At 45.7% G+C, this 21506-nt stretch overlaps 1 protein-coding gene across 4 annotated transcripts in view; it reads left to right on the top strand.

The window, feature by feature from the left end:
- SMYD4 (SET and MYND domain containing 4) overlaps nt 1-21506 on the top strand; it is a 63558-nt gene that overhangs the window by 22636 nt on the left and 19416 nt on the right. For 3 of the 4 annotated variants that reach the window (XR_011383626.1, XM_051824515.2, XM_002719045.5), the window contains exons 3-5: nt 9678-9822; nt 17564-17653; nt 19716-20877. Coding sequence is in view for 3 of the 4 variants with exons in the window: in XM_051824515.2 (XP_051680475.2) it covers nt 9678-9822; nt 17564-17653; nt 19716-20877 (1397 nt within the window). In the remaining variant the exon portion in view is untranslated. The remainder of the gene's footprint in view (nt 1-9677; nt 9823-17563; nt 17654-19715; nt 20878-21506) is intronic. The other variant, XM_070061184.1, reaches the window with a different exon arrangement.

The following is a 21506-nucleotide window of genomic DNA, read 5'->3' as shown; positions in this document are numbered from 1 at the left end:
TAGCAGGAAGCTTGAATCCAGGTTTCCTGGCCGCCATCATAACCGCTAAGCCATGTGCCTGTCCTCTATCGTTGTTCTTTTTGAAGATTATGTTGGCTATTTTGTGTGTATTTCCCCTGTGTAGACTTCGGAATTGTCTTGTCTAGTTCCATAAAAATTGTTGGCTTTTTTTTATTATGATTGTGTTGGACTTATAGTTTCATTAGGAGAGATCTGACATTTTTACAATATTAAATTTTTTCATATATGAAAAGGGTATGTCTTGCCATTTATTTAGTTTCTTTTGTGTCCTTAAGTAAAGCTTTATAGCTTTTGTTGTATAGGTCTTACACATTTCCTATTCAATTATTCTCACTTGCTGTAAGGTTTTGTTTTGCTTTTTAAAGATTTACTTACTTAAAAAGTAGAGAGAGAGAGAGAGAGAGAGAGATCTTACATCCACTGGTTCATTCCCCACAGGGCTGCAACAGCCGGGGCTGGGCCAGGCCAAAGCCAGGAGCATGAAACTCCATTTTGGTCTCCCACATGGGTGGCAGGGGCCCAAGCACTTGAGTCATCTTCTGCTGCTTTCCCAGGTGCATTAGCAGGGAGCTGGATAAGAAGTAGTGGAGTCCAGACTTGAACCAGTGCTCATGTTGAATGCCAGTGTTGTAGCTGGCAGCTTAACCCACTGCACCACAATGCTAGCCTCAGTTTTTCATCTTAAATAACTGTGTGAAAATAGTAATCATTTTTATATTTTTACCTTTTATTTCACTTTTTAATTTTCATAGCATTAATTAGACCTCTAGTATAATGTGGAATAGTAACAGTTATTTATGACATTTACTATAGGTTTGTAGAATATACCCTGTTTTGGTTTAAGGGAGTTGCCTGATAGTCTTAAATATTAAAATGTTTATCATAAATAAGTATTGAATTTTATCAAATACTCTTTTTTTTTTTTTTTTTTTTTTTTTTTTTTTTTTGACAGGCAGAGTTAGACAGTGAGAGAGAAAGAGAGAGAGAGAAAGGTCTTCCTTTTTCCGTTGGTTCATCCCCCAAGTGGCTGCTATGGCTGGTGTGTTGTGGCTGGCGCACTGCGCCGATCCGAAGCCAGGAGCCAGGTGCTTCCTCCTGGTCTCCCATGCAGGTGCAGGGCCCAAGCATCTGGGCCATCCTCCACTGTACTCCTGGGCCACAGCAGAGAGCTGGACTGGAAGAGGAGCAACCGGGACAGGACCGGCACCCCAACCAGGACTAGAACCCAGGGTGCCAGCGCCACAGGCAGAGGATTAGCCTAGAGAGCCGCGGCGCCTGCCCTATCAAATACTCTTTTAATACATTTTTCTTTTTAAAATTTTTGTATTTTTTAAAGTTTTGTTTGTTTATTTGAAAGACTGAAGAGAGACAGAGACAGAGATCTTCCACCCAAAAGTTCACTTCTCAAATGGCTGCAACAGCCAGTATTGTGCCAGGCTGAATCCAGGAACCAGGAATTCCATCTAGGTCTCCCGCATGGGTGGCAGGAACCCAAATACTGGAGCCAGCGCCAACTGCTTCCCAAGCACATTGGCAGGAAGTTGAATCTGAAGCAGAGGCTTGAACCCACACACTCAGATGAGCCAAATACTCGCCCCTTCTTTTTCTCTTTCAATCTGTTAATGCAGCATTTACATCAGCAAATTTATTGTAATTGAACTATTTGGGTGATAAACCCTGTGCTTGATTATAATTTATCATTTTTTTGACACATTCTAGATTCAATTTGCTAACATTATTTTTAGTTTTTGTATCTATGTTATATATGATATTAACTTGTATGTTTATGCTGTCTTTGTCAGTTCTTGGTATGAAGGTTGTGGTGCCCTCCCATTTTTTTCTATGCTCTGAATAGTTTATATACGGAAGGGGCGCCATGGTTCTCAAAGACAGGTGGAAAAATCCTGTAAAACCATGCAGACCCAGTGCCTTATTCAGTGGAAATGGTTTCCTTAATTTGATTTTGTATCAGAATAATATGCATACAAGGTTTAAGAAATCAAATAATACTTCAAAGCTCATAAGCAAAAACAGCAGCCCTGTGTCCCACTTTTCATTATTCCTGACCCCTGTTTCTTGGAGACAGCTTGTTCTACATGATTCTGTTTCTCGTATAATCTCATATTTCTAAACAGTATGCTGACATGGCTCTTTCTTCAGATTTCAGTTTTAGATGTAAATTTGACTGTCTCATCTCCATATCGCAGGTGTATACTGTTTTCAAACCTCTTCTCTTGTATCACTGTTTTATAATTTATGACATAATACAACTGATAGAATATTAGATTGGTTAAACCAACATTCAGCGCATATATTCCTAGGTCTGTGTAAATATTACTCACATGAGCCACACAGCCTGCTTTGAATTACATTTTCTTTCTTGTTTTCCCTGGTGTTCATAATCACCTGCATTTTTGTTTGTTGTATGTCTCTCTCACCAATTCAGCCCCAGACTTCTATATTTAAAAGTAAGTTAACTCGGATGAGTATGATGCTAGTTAGTATACCTGCATCCCAAGTCAGAGTTCCTGGGTTCAACCCCTGGCTCTGGCTCCTGATTGGACCCTGGGAGACAGCAGTGATAGCTCAAGTAATTGAGTTTCTACCACCCTTGTGCGAGACCTGGATTAGGCTAGCTCTTGGCTTTGCTGCCCCCACCATTGTGGACAGATGGGAGCTCATTCCCTCTCCCTCCATCTCTCTCCCTTTCAAATCAATCAATAAATTTCTTTTAAACAAAAAATCAGCTCAAGGAGCTATTTATAAGACTGTTAAATCACAATCTAAACAGGACCAAAAAAGATTTAAACTTCTAATCTCCATATGCATGTCTATTAAATCAAAGTATGAATTTTAGACCTTTAAAGTTTAAAGCCAGGCATACACTTTTCTTTCTTGCCGATTTATAGTCTTTGAGGAATGTTCCCCCAAAATAGATCCTTTCATCACCTTTGAAAACCTTCTGAGACAAAGGGGTCCCCCATTCCCCTCGCCTCCCTGCAGCTGAAACCTAGAGGCCGCTCTCACAGCTGCACTCGTCGTTTTGACTTTGTGCTGATTGGACGGGAGTCCAAGCAGGGAAGTACTCAGACACTGATGGGTTTATATAAAAACATCACAGAGCCAAATCAAGAGGTTGCTACTAACCTGAGTTAGGGCAACGTAGGGTGGGAGTGAGGCATAGTGGTTAGGTCACCACTTGGGTTGCCTTCCTCCCATATCCGAGTACCTGATTCGAATCCTGGCTGTTCTGCTTCCGCTCGAGCTTCCTTCTAATACACACCCTGGGAGGCAGCAGGTGACAGACGGAGTGCTAGGCTCCTGGCTTTGTTGGAGGCGTTTGGTGGTGAACCAGCAGGTGGAAGATCTGTGTCTGTATTTATGTTTCAAATAAAATGAAAATAGAAGCCCACGTTGTAGTGAAGCATGTTACGCCGCTCTCACAACACCAGCATCCCACATCAGAGTGCCAGTTCCAGTCTCAACACTCCACTTCCATTCCAGCTTCCTGCTAATGCTGCTAGGAAGGCAGCAGAGGGTCGTCCAAGTGCTTGGCCTGCACCGACGTGGGAGACCCAGATGTGTTCCACGCTCTTGCCTTTGACCTGGCCCAGCCCTAGCCACTGCCGCCATTTGGGGAGTGAACCAGCAGGTGGAAGACATCTCTCTCTCTGTTCTTTTCTACTTTTCAAATAAATAAATATTTTTTAAAAATTTCACTAGTACTGTACATAGACTTGCTTTCTTGTCATAATTCCATAAATAATATAGTATCACAAATATTTATATTTCTATATATATATTTTTTTTTTTTTTTTTTTGACAGACAGAGTAGACAGAGAGAGAGAGACAGAGAGAAAGGTCTTCCTTTGCCGTTGGTTCACCCTCCAATGGCTGCCGCGGCCGGCGCACTGCGGCCGGTGCACCGCGCTGATCCTGTGTCAGGAGCCAGGTACTTATCCTGGTCTCCCATGGGGTGCAGGGCCCAAGCACTTGGGCCATCCTCCACTGCACTCCCGGGCCACAGCAGAGAGCTGGCCTGGAAGAGGGGCAACCGGGACAGAATCTGGCGCCCCAACCGGGACTAGAACCCGGTGTGCTGGCGCCACAAGGCGGAGGATTAGCCTAGTGAGCCACGGCGCTGGCCCTATTGGGTTTTTCTTAAAGATTTATTATATTTACTTGAAAGGCAGAGTTACAGAAAGAAGTAGAGACAGAGAAAATCTTCCATCCTCTGGTTCACTCCCCAAATGGCTGTGATGGCCAAGGCTGAGCGGGTCCAAAGCCAGGAGCCAGGAGCTTCTTTCAGGTCTCCCACATGGGTGCAGGGGCCCAAGTACTTGGGCCATCTTCTGCTTTTCCAGACCATAGCAGAGAACTGGATTGGAAGAGGAGCAGCCAGGACTCGAAACAGTGCAGATACGGGATGCTAGTGCTGCAGGCCGGGGCTGTAACCCGCTGTGTCTCAGCGCCAACCCCTAAATATATTGCATTAGGTATTATAAGTCATCTAGAGATGATTTAAAACATCTGAGAGGATGTGTGCAGCTTCTATGCACAATTCTGAAATCCATGCATAGTTTTTCATAGTACACATTTTTCATGAATGTTTTGAAGACCCTGCCTATGCCTGGATTTCAAATATTTTTAAAAGTTTGTTTATTTTTATTTATGTGAAATACAAAGTGACAGGAGAAAGGAAGTTGTCCTACCCATTGTTCACTCCCCTAATTCCTGCAGCAGTGAGGGCTGGGCCAGGCCGAAGCCAGGAGCCTAGAACTCCATCTGGATCTCCCACATGAGTGGGAGGGAGCCAGGTGCTTTAGTCATCACTTGCTGCCTCCCAGGGTGCACATAAACCGGAAGCTGGATGGGAAGCACAGGCAAGACTCATTCCCTGGCACTCTGAGATGTGGGTGTCCCATGTGGCAGCTTAACCTGCACCACAGTGCCCATCCCTCAAAATGTCTACACCAAAATAAACTCATCTTTTAGTGCCATTTTCCATGAGCTTTTCGAAACAGCCTTGAATAGGAATCGTAAGTAATCTGGAGATGATTTGAAGTGCTAGAGGGTGGTGAAAGTTATATGCAAGGGCTGCCCCACTTCACACAAGAAACTTGAGCACCCTGTATTTTGAGATCTCTGAGGGTCCTGGAACCAGTCTCCCACAGATACCCAGGACAGCCACAAACACACTTAACTATGTGGTAATATTCTTGACCAAGAAAAAAAATTTAATCTGAATTATGAGGAAACAAAATCAGAAGGTAGAACATTTTCCTGGCCTTGTGTCTTCAAAAAAGTTACTTAGGAAAAACAAAAAAACTTACAAGACTGTCTCAAAAAAATTACAACTGAATTCAGTATATCAGAACCTTGATCCTGGATTGGGATGAGATAAGAAAAATATATAAAAGACATTTTAGTGGCAGATGTTTGGCCTCCTGGTTAACACCTGTTCAGATGCCAGCTTCCCCCACATCAGAGTGCTTACATGTGGTTCCTGGCTCTGGCTCCAGCTCCTGATCCCAGCTTCCTGGTGTGGACTCTGGGAGACAGCAGTGGTGGCGTGAGGAGTTGGATTCCTACCACCCTTGCTAATGCTCCAGGTTGAGTCCCCAGCTCCGAGCTTCAGCCCCTGGGGCATTTGCAAAGAGGAAACCAACAAATAGGAGACATCTCTGTCCCTGTCTTGTCTCTGTCTCTCTTGCTCTCACTGTCCTTTAAAATAAATTAAAAAAAAAAAAAAAAAAGACATGTGTCAGAGAGGTTGTGGAGAAGTTAGAACCCTTGAGCATTGCTGGTAGGAATGTAAAATGACACAGCCACTGTGGAAAATGACATAGCAGTTGCTCAAAAATTAACCCTAGGGTTACCAGACAGTCTAGAAGTTCCGTTTCGGAGTTTGGTACCCAAAAGAACTAAAAGCTGGACTTGAGCAGATGTTTGCACACCAGTATTCATAACGTCATTATTCACAATAGCCAAAAGTTGAGGCAACTCAAATGCCCTTCAGTAGATGAAGAGATACACAAATTGTGAGAAATTATGCAGCATAAAAAGGAGTAAAATTCCTTTTCTTCTTATTTTTTGTTTATTTTAGGAGGGAATTCTTTTTTCTTATTATTATTACTTATTTTGAAAGGCAGAGAGAGTGAGGGAGAGAGAGAGAGAGATCTTCCATCTGCTGGTTCACTCCCCCAAACGGTGGCAACAACCAGGGCTGGGCCAGGCTAAAGCCAGGAGCCAGGAGTTTCCTTCAGATCTCCCACATGAGTACAGGGGCCCAAGGACTTGGGCCATGTTCTGCTGCTTTCCCAGGTGCATTAGCAGGGAGCTGGATCAGAAGTGAGCAGCCAGGACTCGAACCGATGCCCACATGGGATGGCAGTGCTGCACATAGCAGCTTGCCTACTATGCCACAACACCGGCCCCAGGGTGAAATTCTTGTACGTGCTGCAGCATGCATGAAACTTCAACAGTTTTTACCAAATCAAAGAAACCACACACAAAGGGACCATTATATTTGTCTAATTCTATTCATAAGGTGCCTAGGAGAGGCATTCATAGAAGCAGGGTAGGCTGCCGCGGGGTGGGCACGGGGGAAATGAAGAGCTTCTGTGTGACTGGTAGAGTTTCATTTAGGCATGATGAAAAGGTTCCAAAAACAGTGCAGTGGTTGCACAATGTAGTGAATGTATTTGATGCCTCTGAACTGTACACTTAAAAATGACTAAAATGAAGTAGACAGCTGGCCTAGCAGTTAAGACACCAGCTGGAAGGCTTGTATCAGAGTACCTAGGTTTGAACCCAGCTCTGACTCGTGATTCCAACTTCCTGTTGGTGCAGACCTGGGGAGACAGCAATGACAGCTCAGGTGGTCAGATTCCTGCCACCCACATAGAAGACCTGGGTTGGAGTCCTGCCTCCTGGCTTTGGGCTCCCCAGGCCCCAGCTGTTGTGGGCATTTGGAGTGAGCTAGCAGATGGGAGCTCTCTCTGGCTCTCAAAAACAATTTTTTTAAAGACTAAACTAGGGGCTGGCACTGTGGCATAGCAGGTTAAATCTCCACCTTTAGTGGCGGCATCCCATATAGACATCGGTTCGAGTCTCAGTTGCCCCACTTCCAATCCAGCTCCCTGCTAATGTGCCTAGGAAAGCAGCAGATGGCCCAAGTGCTTGGGTTCCTGCACTCACGTTGGAGGCCCAGAGGAAACTCCTGGTTCCTGGCCTTGGACCAGCACAGCTCTGGCCATTGCAGCCATTTGGGGAATGATTGAAGATCTCTCTCTCTGTCTTTCTCTGTCTCTCCCTCTCTCCCTCTAACTCTGCCTTTCAAATAAATTAAAATATTAAAAAGAAATAATTGCAGCAAGGATGCAGTTGGATAGGAGGAATCACTTCTTTAAAAAAAAAAAAAAGATGAAAATGACTTCTATGTTCTCTGTATTTTACTACAGTGAAAAAATTAAAAAAAAAAAAAAACTTTTCCATCTCACCAGCTCAAATTTTTTATCTCAACATTCCAGAAGAAAATTTGAAGCATTTGAAAAAAAGAAGATAGCACATCCATTTGCTTTTCAAAACTGTGAGTCAGTTGCAGATTTCAGCTTGGTACCTGAAGAAAAGAATGAATTATTGCAGCTTAGTTCTTAATTACGCTGAAGAACAATTACAAAACATTGCGTTCATTCATCATCATTTTGGATTAAGATTAAGGAATATGTGTCATTAAAGAAGTAGAGTTTTACTATTATCCTGTTCCCCACAACCTTTTTGTTTGAACTAGGATTTTTCAGGTTTAACCTAATTTAAAACAAAACAAAAATAGAAAAAGAACAGGCTCTGGTGTACGGAATACACATAGGATGTTGTCATCATCATGTGTTCCATACGAGAGTAAGTTTTTGTGTTTTTGTGTTTTTTTTTTTTAATTTATTTATTTGAAAGGCAGAGTTACATAGAGACACGGAGATCTTCCATCTGCTCATTCACTCCCCAGACTGAAGTCAGGAGCCTGGAATTTAGTTTGGGTCTCCCACATGGATGGCAGGGGCCCAAGCACTTAGGCCATTTTCCGCTGCTTTTCCAAGCACATTAAAGGGAACAGAATCAGAAATGGAGCAGCCAGGACTTGAAGCGGCTCTTATGGCATACCGGTATTGCAGGATTAAGTTTAGAACAGGCAAGCACACCTTTTAAATTGAATAAAATCTTTGCTAATTTTTGTTTTTGAGTTATTTGTGATTTTTTAATGTGTTATATTTAATGAAATCATATTTGATGTTAACTTTGTTTTTACCTTATAAAAAAAAAAACAAAAGAAATTCGTTTTTCTAAAATTTCAATATATACATACATAGAAGTATCATGCCAAGTCCCAGTATAGAAGACACTTTTCTAAACTTTTATTTTCATGGGCCAGCACTGCGGCATAGAGGGTAAAGCTGCCACCTGCAGTGCCAACATCGTATTTGGGTGTCGATTCAAGCCCTGGCTGCTCTGCTTCCATCCAACTCCCTGCTAATGTGCCTGGGAAAGCAGTGGAAGATGGCTCAAGTGCTTGGGGCCCTGTACCATGTGGGAGACCTGGAAGAAGCTCCTGGCTTCAGATCGGCCCAGCTCTGGCCGTTGCAACCATTTGGGGAGTGAACCAGTGAATGGAAGATCTCTCACTGTCTCTGTCTCTGTCTCTCTGTCTCTGTCTCTGTCTCTCTCTCTCTCTAACTCTGCCTTTTAAATAAATCTTAAAAAAAAAAAACTTTTATTTTCAGTCTTTTTGAAAATTAGAGAGACAGAAATCTTTCATTTCCTGACTTACCCCCCAGATGCCCACAACAGCTGGGGCTGGAGCAGGCTAAAGCTGAGAACCCAAAGCTCATCCAGGTCTTCCACATGGGTGACAAGGATCTAGGTGCTTGAGCCATCACCTTCTGCCTCCCAACATCTTACCAGGAGGCTGGAATCAGCAGCAGATCCAGGATTCAAACCAGGCACTCTGATATGGAATGCAGGTGTCCCAAGAGTTGGCTTAACTGCTATTCCAAAGTCCCACCCTCCTCCAAGCTCCTTTATGCTAAACAGTCTAAGGCCTGGTTTGTTGGCCAGTAATTATGAGATACAGAATTTAAAAATTACTACCCTGTGCTCTAAATAGAAATTTGGATCCCTAGTCTCTGAGACCACGCATTACCCAGTTGGTACAGCTTCTCATGCTCCAGTACTCTGGGGCCCACATTTTTTTTTTAACAGATTGAGATTGATTTATTTATTTGAAAGGCAGAGTCAACAGAGAGTCAGAGGCAGAGAAAGATCTTCCATCTGCTGGTTCACTCCTGAAATGGCCACAATGGCCAGAGATGGGCTGATATGAAGCCAGGAGCTTCCTCTGGTTCTCCCACGTGGCTGCAGGGGCCCAAGGACTTGGGCCGTCTTCTACTGCTTTCCCAGGCCATAGCAGGGAGCTGGATCAGAAGTGGAGCAGCTGGGACTCGAACCAGTGCCCATATGGGATGCTGGCACTGCAGGCGGTGGCTTTACCCATCACAGTGCTGGTGCTGGGGCCCACATACTTGTTTCAAGTGCAGTGGTTTGGAGCTTTCCTTGAAATAACACATTTCTACTTTTTAAATTTTCCTTCTTGCTCCATGGAGACCTGAGGATGAGATGTTTTTAAAAAGCCTCTCAAGAGGTTACTTCGTGGGAAAGGACCCTGCTGCTCCCCTTTTCTACAGAGAAGAAGGAAACAAAAAATTCCAGGAGAAAGACTACACAGGGGCTGCAGTGCTGTACTCTAAGGTAAGAGGCTCCCAGCCCAGCAGTTTGACAGTATGTCTGCTAAACCTCATAGCCAGCGTTCTCTCTGTCTCTCTCATTTGTGGATTGGGTTTGAAAACGGGCAGCATTCTCTTTTTATTTGTATTCTTTTTTAAAAAAAGATTTATTTCATTTATTTGAAAGGCAGAGTTACAAACAAAGAGAAAGAGAAAAAGAGAGAGCTTCCATCTGCTGGTTTATTCCCCAAATGGCTACAACCAGGAGATTGGAACCCCATCTGAGTCTCTTACATGGGTGACAGGGGCCCAAGTAATTGGGTTAGCATCTACTGCCTTCCCAGGTACATTAGCGGGGAGTTGGATTGGAAATGGAGCAGCCGGGTCTCAAACCGGTGCCCATATGGGATGCCGGCACTGCACGTGGTGGTTTTACCTGCTACGCCACTGCACCGGCCCCCCATTCTGCCTTTCAAACAAATAAATAAGTAAATCTTTTTTTAAAAAAAAAAGATTTCTTTGCAAAAGAAAAATGAAGCAGGTTGTTACTCCTACTCCTGTTTCCATTGTAGGAAATAGAACAATATCCCTTGAGAAACTTCGTCCCATAGCCTTGAAGAGATTTATATGGACTTAAAGGCAAGAATGTATCAGTTCTTGCAACAGGTCTGTGGTCTTATACATTAAAAGAATGAATGGAAATTTGAAAAGTATCTTTAGCAGGCCTATGCTTAAGTTTTTGGAGTTAATTTTCAAAAAGCTAACAGACCTAGCAACAGCAGCTTGTATGACTGATAAAATCCCTGCTTTGTAGTGTTACAACAAAGTATTTAGCTAAATAATGTAAGCTTTAGTGATTGCTGAAGGATTAAAATCCATTAGATGTAATGATCTAGTGATAAATGGCTTAATAGTTATTTTTCAGAGCTAATCTCTTCAGCTTTATGCGTGCACATCATAAATGTGATCACATAAAAAGTTGTTCAAGGAAAACAAGTACAATAAAAAGTGAAGTCAGGGGGCCGGTGCTGTAGCATAGTGGGTAAAGCCACTGCCTGCAGTGCCGGCATCCCAAATGGGCACTGGTTCAAGACCCAGCTGCTCCACTTCTGATCCAACTCTCTGCTATAGCCTGGGGAAGCAGTAGAAAATGGCCCAAGTGCTTTGGCCCCTGCACCTATGTGGGAGACCCAGAAGACGCTCCTGGCTTCAGATCAGCCCATCTCTGGCTGTTACTGCCATTTGGGGAGTGAACCAGTGGATGGAAGATCTCTCTCTGTCTCTCTCTGCCTCTCTGTAATTCTGCCTTTAAAATAAACAAACAGGCTGGCGCCATGGATCAATAGGCTAATCCTCCGCCTGCGGCGCCGGCACACCAGGCTCTAATCCGGATTCTGTCCCGGTCGCCCCTCTTCCAGGCCAGCTCTCTGCTGTGGCCAGGGAGTGCAGTGGAGGATGGCCCAAGCGCTTGGGTCCTGCACCCGCAAGGGAGACCAGGAGAAGCACCTGGCTCCTGCCATCAGATCAGCGTGATGCGCCTGCCGCGGCGGCCAATGGAGGGTGAACCAGCGGCAAAGGAAGACCTTTCTCTCTGTCTCTCTCTCTCACTGTCCACTCTGCCTGTCAAAATAAATAAATAAATAAATAAAATAACAAATCTTAAAAAAAAAGGGGGTACCCTTACCTTAAAAAAAAAAAAAAAGTGAAGTCAGACAAAAAAAATTAAGATTTATCTCCAGGGGCCAGCAATGTGGTACAGCGGGTTAAGCTGCCGTCTGCTACTCCAGCATCGCATGTGAGCCCTAGTTTGTGTCCCAGCCGCTTCACTTCCAATCCAGCTCCCTGTTAATGTGGCTAGAAAAGCAGCAGAAGATGGCCCAAGTATTTGGACCCCTGTACTCACATGGGAGACCTGGAAGAAGCTCCTGGCTTTGGCCTGGCCCAGCTCCAGCTGTTGTGGTAAATCAGCAGATGGAAGATTTCTCTGTCTCTTCCTCTCTCTCTCTAACTCTGCCTTTCAAATAAATGAAATACATTGTAAAAGAAAAAGAAAAATTTATCTACTGGGGGTGGGTGTTGTGACACAGTAGCAGTGCCATCCTTTGGAACACCTGCTGCCCACATCAGAGTGCCAAGGTTCAAGTCCTCGCTCTGCTTTCCAGCTCAGCTTCCTGCGCATGCGGACCTGGGAGGCAGCAGTGACGGCTCACATTCTTGGTCCCTGCCACCCACGTGGGAGACCTGGATGGAGTTCTGAGCTTCTGGCTTCCGCCCTGGCTATGGTGGGCATCTGGGGAGTGTGAATCAGGGCAGAGAAGATCTTTCTGTGTGCCACACTGCCTTTCAAATAAATAAATAAATCACTTGAAGTTTTTTCTCTGGATTTGGAGGAAGATGAGCCTCCTTATTTCATTAAGCTGGTATTTTGGTGATTTTGCTACTTTGCAATTTTCTGGAAAGCTGCTGTTTTCTGTCTTTTTAAAAATAATGTTTGTTGTTTTTGTCTTATTATGAAAGTCGTGTATGTTACTTTGGAAAATATAGAGAAGCATAAAGAGTGAAAAAAAAGATCTCATAACCCATGATAGACACTGTTAACATTTTTGCTTATCCCCAGCCAGCCAGACTTTTTTCTCTGAAAATGTGTTTTTCTTTTACAAAATAGGGATAATGCTGCACTTACTGTTTTGTAGCCTGCTTTTTCCCTCCTCAACAATTTATTGTGCCCATTTGCTCATGTTATTAGGTTTTCCACTAGAACATGATTTTCCACCACTGGCTCCGTGTTCCTGTAATAGGAGGAACTGTTCTTGATTTTACATCTCCTGTTGGCAAATTGCTTGGTATCATAATGTTACCACAAGCATCTTTCCATGTAGATATTTGTATACCTGAGTCACTCCGTAGGATAAATTGAATAAACTGCTGGGTCGAAGGGAATGGATGCTTTTTCAGGCCTTTGGCATTGACGCTGAGTTCTCCAGGAAAGAACTAGTTAACCTGCCTCAGGCAGAGTACGGGGATGCTTGTTTCTCCATACCCTAAGCAGGCTGGCAGTTATGGAACTTTTATTATTATATCTATTTGTTTTTGAATAGGACATAGTTCAATTTTAAAAGTCGCAAGAGAATTCAATGCCTGCCCTAGCTTTGCCCCTTCAGCTTCCCCTGCCCCAGACTACCCTGTTTCCCAGCCCGTGAGCCAGCACTGCTCAGCGTGCCTTTCCAGAGCATTTCAAGCATATGCAGACAAATCTGAGTCATTCCCGCTCCTGCATACGCATTCCATGCCTGGCCCACCACCGTGCTCTCTTCAGTCGACGGTGGTGGTTTCAAGCTTGTTCCGCAGAGGTGCGTGGAGAGCTTCCTCGTTCTTCTTGCGACTGTGGCATTCTCAGTGGGTGTTCCCTCATTTATTTAACCAGGGTTATAAAAAACATCCTATAGAGCAGTATTTAAGTTGTTTCCTAAGTTTTGCTGTTTCAAATAAGTCTATGACAGCAGGTGTTTAGCTTAGTAGTTAAGACAACCACATCCCACATCAGAGTGCCTGGGTTCTGGGTTTGGCTCCTGGTTCCAAGCCCAGCCCAGTCCTGGCTGTTGCAGGTATCTGGGGAGTAAACCAATAGGTGGGAGCATTCTCTCTGTCTCTGCCTCTCAAATAAATTTCAAGAATAAAAAAAATAGGAATTCTATAATGAAAAACTTAGTATGCTTATCATTTTCACTTATCTATAGGATAAGTTCCTAAAATAAGAATTACTGGGCCAGTGGAGATTATTATGTATGTGCAAAAAATATATAAAATTTTTATGTATATTGCTAAAATGCCTTCTATAGTCATGAGACCAATTTATACTCCCACTGGCAACATGTGAGGATGTGCATTATCCCTCTCCATTGCCAGCTTGATGTGCTATCAATTTTATTTTTGGGGGCTGGAGCTGTGGCGTAATGGATAAAGACGCCGCCTATAGTTCCAGCATCCCATATGGGCACTGGTTTGAGTCCTGGCTGCTCCACTTCCGATCCAGCTCTCTGCTATGTCCTGGGAAAGCAGTGGAAGATGGCCCAACTCCTTGGGCCCCTGCACCTGCATGGGAAGACCCGGAGGAAGATCCTGGCTCCTGGCTTCGAATCTGTGCAGCTCTGGCTATTGCAGCCAGTTGGGGAGTGAACCAGCAGATGGAAGACCTTTCTCTCTCTCTCTCTCTGCCTCTGACTCTGCCTCTCTGTAACTCTGCCTTTCAAATAAATAATAATAAATCTTTTTTAAAAATTTGTTTTTTGGGCCGGTGCCGCGGCTCACTAGGCTGATCCTCCGCCTTGCAGCGCCGGCATACCGGGTTCTAGTCCCGGTCAGGGCGCCAGATTCTTTCCCGGTTGCCCCTCTTCCAGGCCAGATTCTCTCTCTGTTGCTCTGCCTTTCAAGTAGATGAAAAGTAAATGAAAGTAAGCATTTTTTAAACTTATTTGTGTTTGCCAATTTGATAGGTAAAAAAAAAATGACATTTCAGTACAGTTTTAATTTGCATTTTGTTTATAATAACTGAGGTTGAGCATTTTCTCATACATTTAAGAGCCATTTGTATTCCCTTAAGGACTGTCAGTATTTGCATATTTTCCTGTTGAATTATTGGTTGTCATCCTGTTGATCTCCAGGAACTTCTGGTAAAGTAAACAAATTAGCTCTTTGCCTGTAATATGGCTTGCAGATACATTTTCTGGTTCAATCTTTACCTTTGATACTGCTTTTACTGGGTTTTTTTTTTTTTTTTTTTTTTTTTTTTTTTTTACTATGAGTAAATTTTTTTTTTTTTTATTTTATTTGAGAGGGAGTTAAAGACAAAAACAGATAGCTCCTCCCACCTACTGGTTCAATCTCCAAATGCCCACAATGGCTGGGGCTGGTCCGGGCCAAAGCCAGGACACAGGAACTCAGTCCAGGTCTCCCCCAATGGGCAACTGGCACCCAAGTACTTGAGCCATCACTGGCTGCCTTTTAGGATACACTAATAGAAACTATGAGGAGTGGAACCAGGACTTGAGCCCAGCACTCTAATATGAGATGTGGGTATCCTGTCTGCTAAGCCAGATGCTCACCCCAATTTTTTTTATTTTCATGAGGTCAAATGTTTTAATCTTTTTGTGACTTCCAGTGTGCCATGCTTAGAGATCCCGAGATCTGCCTGCTGGTTCATTCTCCAAATGGTGGCAATGGCCAGGGCTGGGCCATACTGAAGCCAGGAGCTTCTCCTGGGTCTTCCACGTTGGGGCAGGGGCCAGAGCACTTGGGCCATCTTCAGCTGCTTTCCCCAGGGCTTTAGCAGAGAGTTGGATCAGAAGTGGAGCAGCTGGGGGCTGGCGCCGTGGCTCACTTGGTTAATCCTCTGCCTGTGGCGCCAGCATCCCATATGGGCACTGGGTTCTGGTCCGGTTGCTCCTCTTCCAGTCCAGCTCTCTGCTGTGGCCCAAGTGCTTGGGCCCCTGTACCCGCATGGGAGACCAGGAGGAAACACCTGGCTCCTGGCTTCAGATTGGCGCAGCGCACAGGCCGTAGCAGCCATTTGGGGGGTGACCCAACGGAAGGAAGACCTTTCTCTCTCTCTCTCTCACTGTCTAACTCTGCCTGTCAAAAAAAAAAAAAAAAAAAAAAAAGAGAGAGAAAAGAAAAAAAGAAGTGGAGCAACTGGGACTTGAACTGGCACCTATATGGGATGCTGGTGTCACAGGTAGCAGCTTAACCCCCTAAGCCACAACACCAGTCCCTCATTTCTTACTTTTAAGAGTTCAGCCGGGCCGGCGCCGCGGCTCACTAGGCTAATCCTCTGCCTAGCGGCGCCGGCACACCGGGTTCTAGTCCCGGTCGGGGCACCGGATTCTGTCCCGGTTGCCCCTCTTCCAGGCCAGCCCTCTGCTGTGGCCAGGGAGTGCAGTGGAGGATGGCCCAGGTGCTTGGGCCCTGCACCCCATGGGAGACCAGGAAAAGCACCTGGCTCCTGGCTCCTGCCATCGGATCAGCGCGGTGCGCCGGCCGCAGCGCGCTGGCCGCGGCGGCCATTGGAGGGTGAACCAACGGCAAAGGAAGACCTTTCTCTCTGTCTCTCTCTCTCTCACTGTCCACTCTGCCTGTCAAAAAAAATAAAAAAAAAATAAAAAAATAAAAAAATAAATAATAAAAAAAAAAAAAGAGTTCAGCCGGCGCTGCGGCTCACTAGGCTAATCCTCCACCTAGCGGCGCCAGCACACCAGGTTCTAGTCCCGGTCAGGGCGCCAGATTCTGTCCCGGTTGCCCCTCTTCCACGCCAGCTCTCTGCTGTGGCCCGGGAAGGCAGTGGAGGATGGCCCAAGTGCTTGGGCCCTGCACCCCATGGGAGACCAGGAGAAGCACCTGGCTCCTGCCTTCAGATCAGCGTGATGCGCCGGCCGCGGCAGCCATTGGAGGGTGAACCAACGGCAAAAAGGAAGATCAACTTTTTTGGAATTTATCCAGTGAAAGATTTATCAGAGCCAACTGTAGTTTTTTTCTCATTGAATAATAGCCATCTTTTCTCCAATAATTTGAGATGCCACCTTCATGGTTATTACTAATCCTTGCCAATTTTATGGTAAAAAGTGCCTTATTTTTGCTTTCACTTTCATATCCATGTATATCCATATTTAAACTTACCATTTTCTATGTATTGATAATTATTTGTGTTTTTTCTTTCATGAATTTCTGGTTTTGCCATACACCATTTGTTAGGTACAGGATTATACTTGCAAATGTTTGCCTCAGTCTTTTTTTTTTTTTTTTTTTTTTTTTAAGATTTATTTATTTGAGAAGCAGAGTTACAGAGAGACAGAAAGAGGTCTTCCCTCCACTCGTTCACTTCCCAAATGGCCGCAAGGGCCAGAACTGGGCTGATCGGAAGCAAGGAGCCAGGAGCTTTTTCAGGATTTCCCACGTGGGTTCAGGGGCCTCAGTACTTGGTCCATCTTCCACTGCTTTTCCAGGCCATTAGCAGAGAGCCAGATCCGAAGTGGTACAGCCGAGGGCCTGGTGCTGTGGCATATTGGGTAAAGCCGCTGCTTGCAGTGCTCGCATCCCATATGGGTGCTGGTTTGAGTCCCAGCTGCTCCACTTCTGATCCAGCTCTCTGCTGTGGCCTGGGAAAGCAGTAGAAGATGGCCCAAGTGCCTGGGCCCCTGCACCCGCGTGGGAGACCTAGAAGAAGCTCCTGGCTCCTGGCTTTGGATTGGCACAGCTCCAACCATTGTAGCCATTTGGGGAGTGAACCAGTGGATGGAAGACCTCTCTCTTTCTCTACCTCTGCCTCTCTGTAACTCTGCCTTTCAAATAAATAAATAAATCTTTTTAAAAAAAAGACTTCACACCACATCTGAACATGTACCATTAAAAAAAATAAGTGGAGCAACCAGGACTGAAACCGTCACCCGTGTGGGATGCCAGCGCAGCAGGTGGAGGCTTAGCCTGCGATGCCACAGCACCTGCCACTCCCTCAGTCTTTTGTGTCCTTCAGTGTTGTTTGTGGTTGAAACTGTGATGCCACTGCCTTCAGTGTGCTTTAAATATTTATTTCCTCACTGAATCTTCATTGCTTTGCTCTAATAGTTAAAAATGAAGCTGAAGCGGCTGAGAGGCATAAGGTGGTTCAGTAGCTTTCCCAGTTTCATTCCGACTCCAGTGACAGAGCCGGTATTGTCTGAAAAAAAAGAAAGCCTTGGAATTGCTGGTTTCCATCTCTGTTTCTCGTTGTTTTGCAGGGAGTGTCTCATTCAAGGCCCCACACTGAGGACATTGCACTCTGCTATGCCAATCGCTCTGCTGCCCTCTTCCACCTGGGTCAGTTTGAAGTGAGTATCAGGTGCTGTCTAGGGAGGATCTGCAGCCCCTCCTTCCTCAGAGCCCTAAAAGCAGCCAGGCTGTGATTGGTCCAGCTGGAGACACGCTGCTGCCCACCAGAGCCTGCTCTTCTCCTCTTTTCCCCTGTTACATGTGGCCATGGCAGTGGTGTTGGTCGACAGGAAGGGGCCATGATACATTCTACAGGGCATGGACAGTGTCCAGGGGATCATCTGTTCCCCTCGTTGAGCCGGCTGTGCCGTGTTGCTCCTTCAGGACCCAGGTGTTGGCAAAGTATTTACGTGTTTGCTTGTTTCCAGTAACCACAGCCTGTTCCTGTTCCGAATTACCCCTGTAGTGGTCATCGCTCCCCCTAAGCAGGCTCTGTGAGCAGGAGAGCAGAAGGTGCCCTGAGATGCCTATGGGCAGGCGTTCTGATCCCCGAACTGTGGCAGCAAGAAAACCAGTGCAAATTTTGTCAGTGACCAAAATCCGATTTATGTTTTAGAAGATACTCTGGCAGCTAAAATTTGTAACAGAGAGGTCTAAGGACAGACTCTAAAATGCCATGTTGTATATCCATTTCAGAAATTGAAATTATACCCTAGATTTCGACCTTTGGCAGGTATTGGTTGGGTGTGGGGGTCTTTAGCACATTGGTTAAGATACTGGTTCAGACACCTTCATCCTATACCAGGGTGCATGGGTTCTCTCCCCTCCTCTCCTCCCCTCCCCTCGTCTCCTCTCTCCTCCTTTCCTCCTCCTCTCCTCTCCTCCCCCCTCCTCCCCGCCTCTCCTTCCCTCCTCTCCTTCCCTCCTCTCCTTCCCTCCTCTCTCCTCCTTCCCTCCTCCCCTCCTCCCCTCCTTCCCTCCTCCCCTCCTTCCCTCCTCCCCTGGGAGGCAGCAGGTGCAGCAGATGATGGCTCAAGTAGTTGGGTTGCTGCCATCCACATGGGAGACCCAGATTTAGTTCCCGGCCTGACCCAGTCCCAGCTATTACAGGCCTTTGGGAAATTACCAGCAGATGGAAGATCTCTGTGTCTTTGTTTCCCTCTCTTTCTCTCTCTCTATGTCTCTTTCTCTCAAATAAATAAATAAAAAAAATTTTTTAAAAGGTCTATGGGAACTCTAACTCTAGGACATAAGCAGGAAAACCCTAGACTACTAAGGACAATGATTAAAAGAACTGGCAAAGCATTTATCTTTTTATAACTTCCTTACACCAGTTTTTTCCCCTCTTATAATAATGATTACCATTTATTGAGAATATACTATGTTCTAGGCACTTCTTTCAGCATTCTAGATAAATTTATTTATCCTTAAAACAACCCCATGATACATAATTATCCTTGTTCTTCAGATAAGAAAATCAAGATACCAAGAAATTAAATGGCTTGCAAAAGGTCATGCAACAGGGGCAGTGTTTGAAAGAAATAGAGGTAGAGACAGAGAGAGGTCTTCCGTCTGCTGGTTCACTCCGCAAATGGTCGCAATGGCCAGAGCTGAGCCAATCCGAAGCCAAGAGCCAGGAGCTTCTTCCAGGTCTCCCATGTAGGTACAGGGGCCCAAGGACTTGGGCCATCCTCTGCTGCTTTCCCAGATGTGTTATCTGGGAGCTGGATTGGAAGTGGAGCAGCCGGGACTTGAACTGGCACCCATATGGGATGCCAGTGCTGCAGGTTGTGGCTTTAACCCATTGTACCACAGCGCCAGCCCCAGTTAATAATCCCTAACTTAGGGGTCCAGCATTGTGGAACAGTGGGTTAAGATGCTGCTTGTAACAACTCTATCCCATATGGGCACCCCTTCAAGTCCTGGCTACTCTGCTTCCAATCCAGCTCCCTGCTGACACACCTGAGAAGCAGCAGAAGGGGGTCCAAGCCACCATGGACCCCTGCCACCCATGTGGGAGACTAGCATGAGGTTCCTGGCTTCTGGCTTTGGTCTGGCCCAGACTTGGCTATTGCAGCCATTTGGGGAGTGAATCAGTGGATGAGAGACTTTCTCTCCCCTCACCCCCACCCCTGCCTTTCCCTCTAAGGGCCATTCTAGTTATGTCTCTTCTGCTTTCAGGCATGTCTTGAAGACATTGGCAGAGCACAGCTGCACGGGTACCCAGAAAAACTGCTGCCTAAGATGCTGCTGCGTAAGGCAGAGTGTCTGGTGGCCCTGGGGAGACCACAGGAAGCGAGCCAGACCATCACCGACCTTGAGAGTAATCTCACTTCCCAAGCAAGTCTAGCACTTTCCCCCTTTCAGACTCTGCAGAGAAACCTTCATCATCTGAAAATGAAGGTACGAGACAAGGAGGCTGTCATGGAAACCTTCCCAGCGGTGCTAGCCAACGCCTTGGAGAACGTGGACCTCAGGGAAGAGAGCGAGCAAGTTTCCAGCGCATCATCATCTGTCAGTTTAGGCACAGACCCTTCAAAAGGCCGCTGCCTAGTTGCCACGAAGGATGTTCTCCCGGGAGAACTCCTGGTGAAGGAGGATGCTTTTGTGAGTGTCCTTATCCCCGGGGAGGTGCCACCCCTGCCTCACGGCCTGGGGAGCAGGTGGGATACCAGAATTTCCAACGGGGACCTCTACTGTCACCGATGCTTGAAGCACACTCTGGCCACGGTTCCCTGCGATGGATGCAGCTATGCCAAGTATTGCAGCCTTGAGTGTTTGCAGCGGGCCTGGGAGCTGTACCACAGTGCAGAGTGTGCTCTTGGGGGGCTGCTGGTCACACTCGGCATCTTCTGCCACGTTGCCCTGAGGCTGACTCTCGTAGCCAGATTTCAGAATTTCGGCGAAGTCATCAGGAAGCTCTGTGATGAGATTAATAGCAGGGCCGTCTGTGTGCCTGAAAGCAAGGATCCAGTCAAGACGCTCAGTAATGGGCTGGGAGAGCGTGAAACAAGTGGCACAGCAGTTGAGACCCCAATTCCTGGGTGTGGTGTTAATGGGAAGTATGAAAATAATTATAATGCCGTCTTCAACCTTTTACCCCACACTGAGAACCATAGCCCCGAACACAAGTTCCTGTGTGCTCTCAGCGTTTCTGCGCTGTGCAAGCAGCTCCAGGCAGCTGGTTTTCAGGCCCTCACAGCTGGCCTAAGATCCTCGAAGCTGAAGGCGGCAGTGGCTCCTGATTTGTGTCCAGATTTGCATGTCTGGGGCGTGGCCCTGCTGCGGCACATGCTGCAGCTGCAGTGTAACGCCCAGGCCATAACTACCATCCAGCAGACAGGTAAGGGGGAACCTAGCTTTCTGCCTTACTGTGTTCTTGACATAGCTGATGTCTGCGGAAAGAGAACCATAGGAAGGGGCAGGTGCTTGGCATGGTCATTAAGGTGCCACTTGGAATGCCCGCATCCCATATCAGAGTGCCTAGGCTGCAGTCTGGCCCTGTTTCAAATCCCAGCTTCCTGCTAATGCACTCCCTGGGAGGCAACAGGTCGCGGGTCAATTACTTGGGTCCCTGCCACTCATGTGGGAGACCTTCTGTCTGTCTCATTGTCTCTCTTTGTCTACGTCTGTCTCTCTGCCTTTCAAATAAATCTATTTAAGAAGACCTATAAAGGAAAATAGTAGCGTGCAAACATATTAGGGTTATAATGGAAAAACATGGCTATTTTGTAGTAGTATGAGAAGCTATATGGTCTTGAATTAATTATTTGAGCCCACTCTGCCTCAGTTTCCTTATCTGTAAAATGGTTAGCTTCATACCACCTAACTTTATAGAATTATGTTTGTAAAAATGCTTTACAAAGTTCAAATCCATGTTACTGAAAGTTTTAATTGTGAAGGAAAACTGTTCCACATAAATACAGATGCTCTTCAACTCATTATGGGAACCCATCATCAATTGAAAATATC

This window comes from Oryctolagus cuniculus, chromosome 17 (assembly GCF_964237555.1).
Source record: "Oryctolagus cuniculus chromosome 17, mOryCun1.1, whole genome shotgun sequence".
Classification (NCBI taxonomy): domain Eukaryota; kingdom Metazoa; phylum Chordata; class Mammalia; order Lagomorpha; family Leporidae; genus Oryctolagus; species Oryctolagus cuniculus.
Note: the sequence above shows the minus strand (reverse complement) of the source record. Positions and strands in the feature narration are given on the sequence as shown.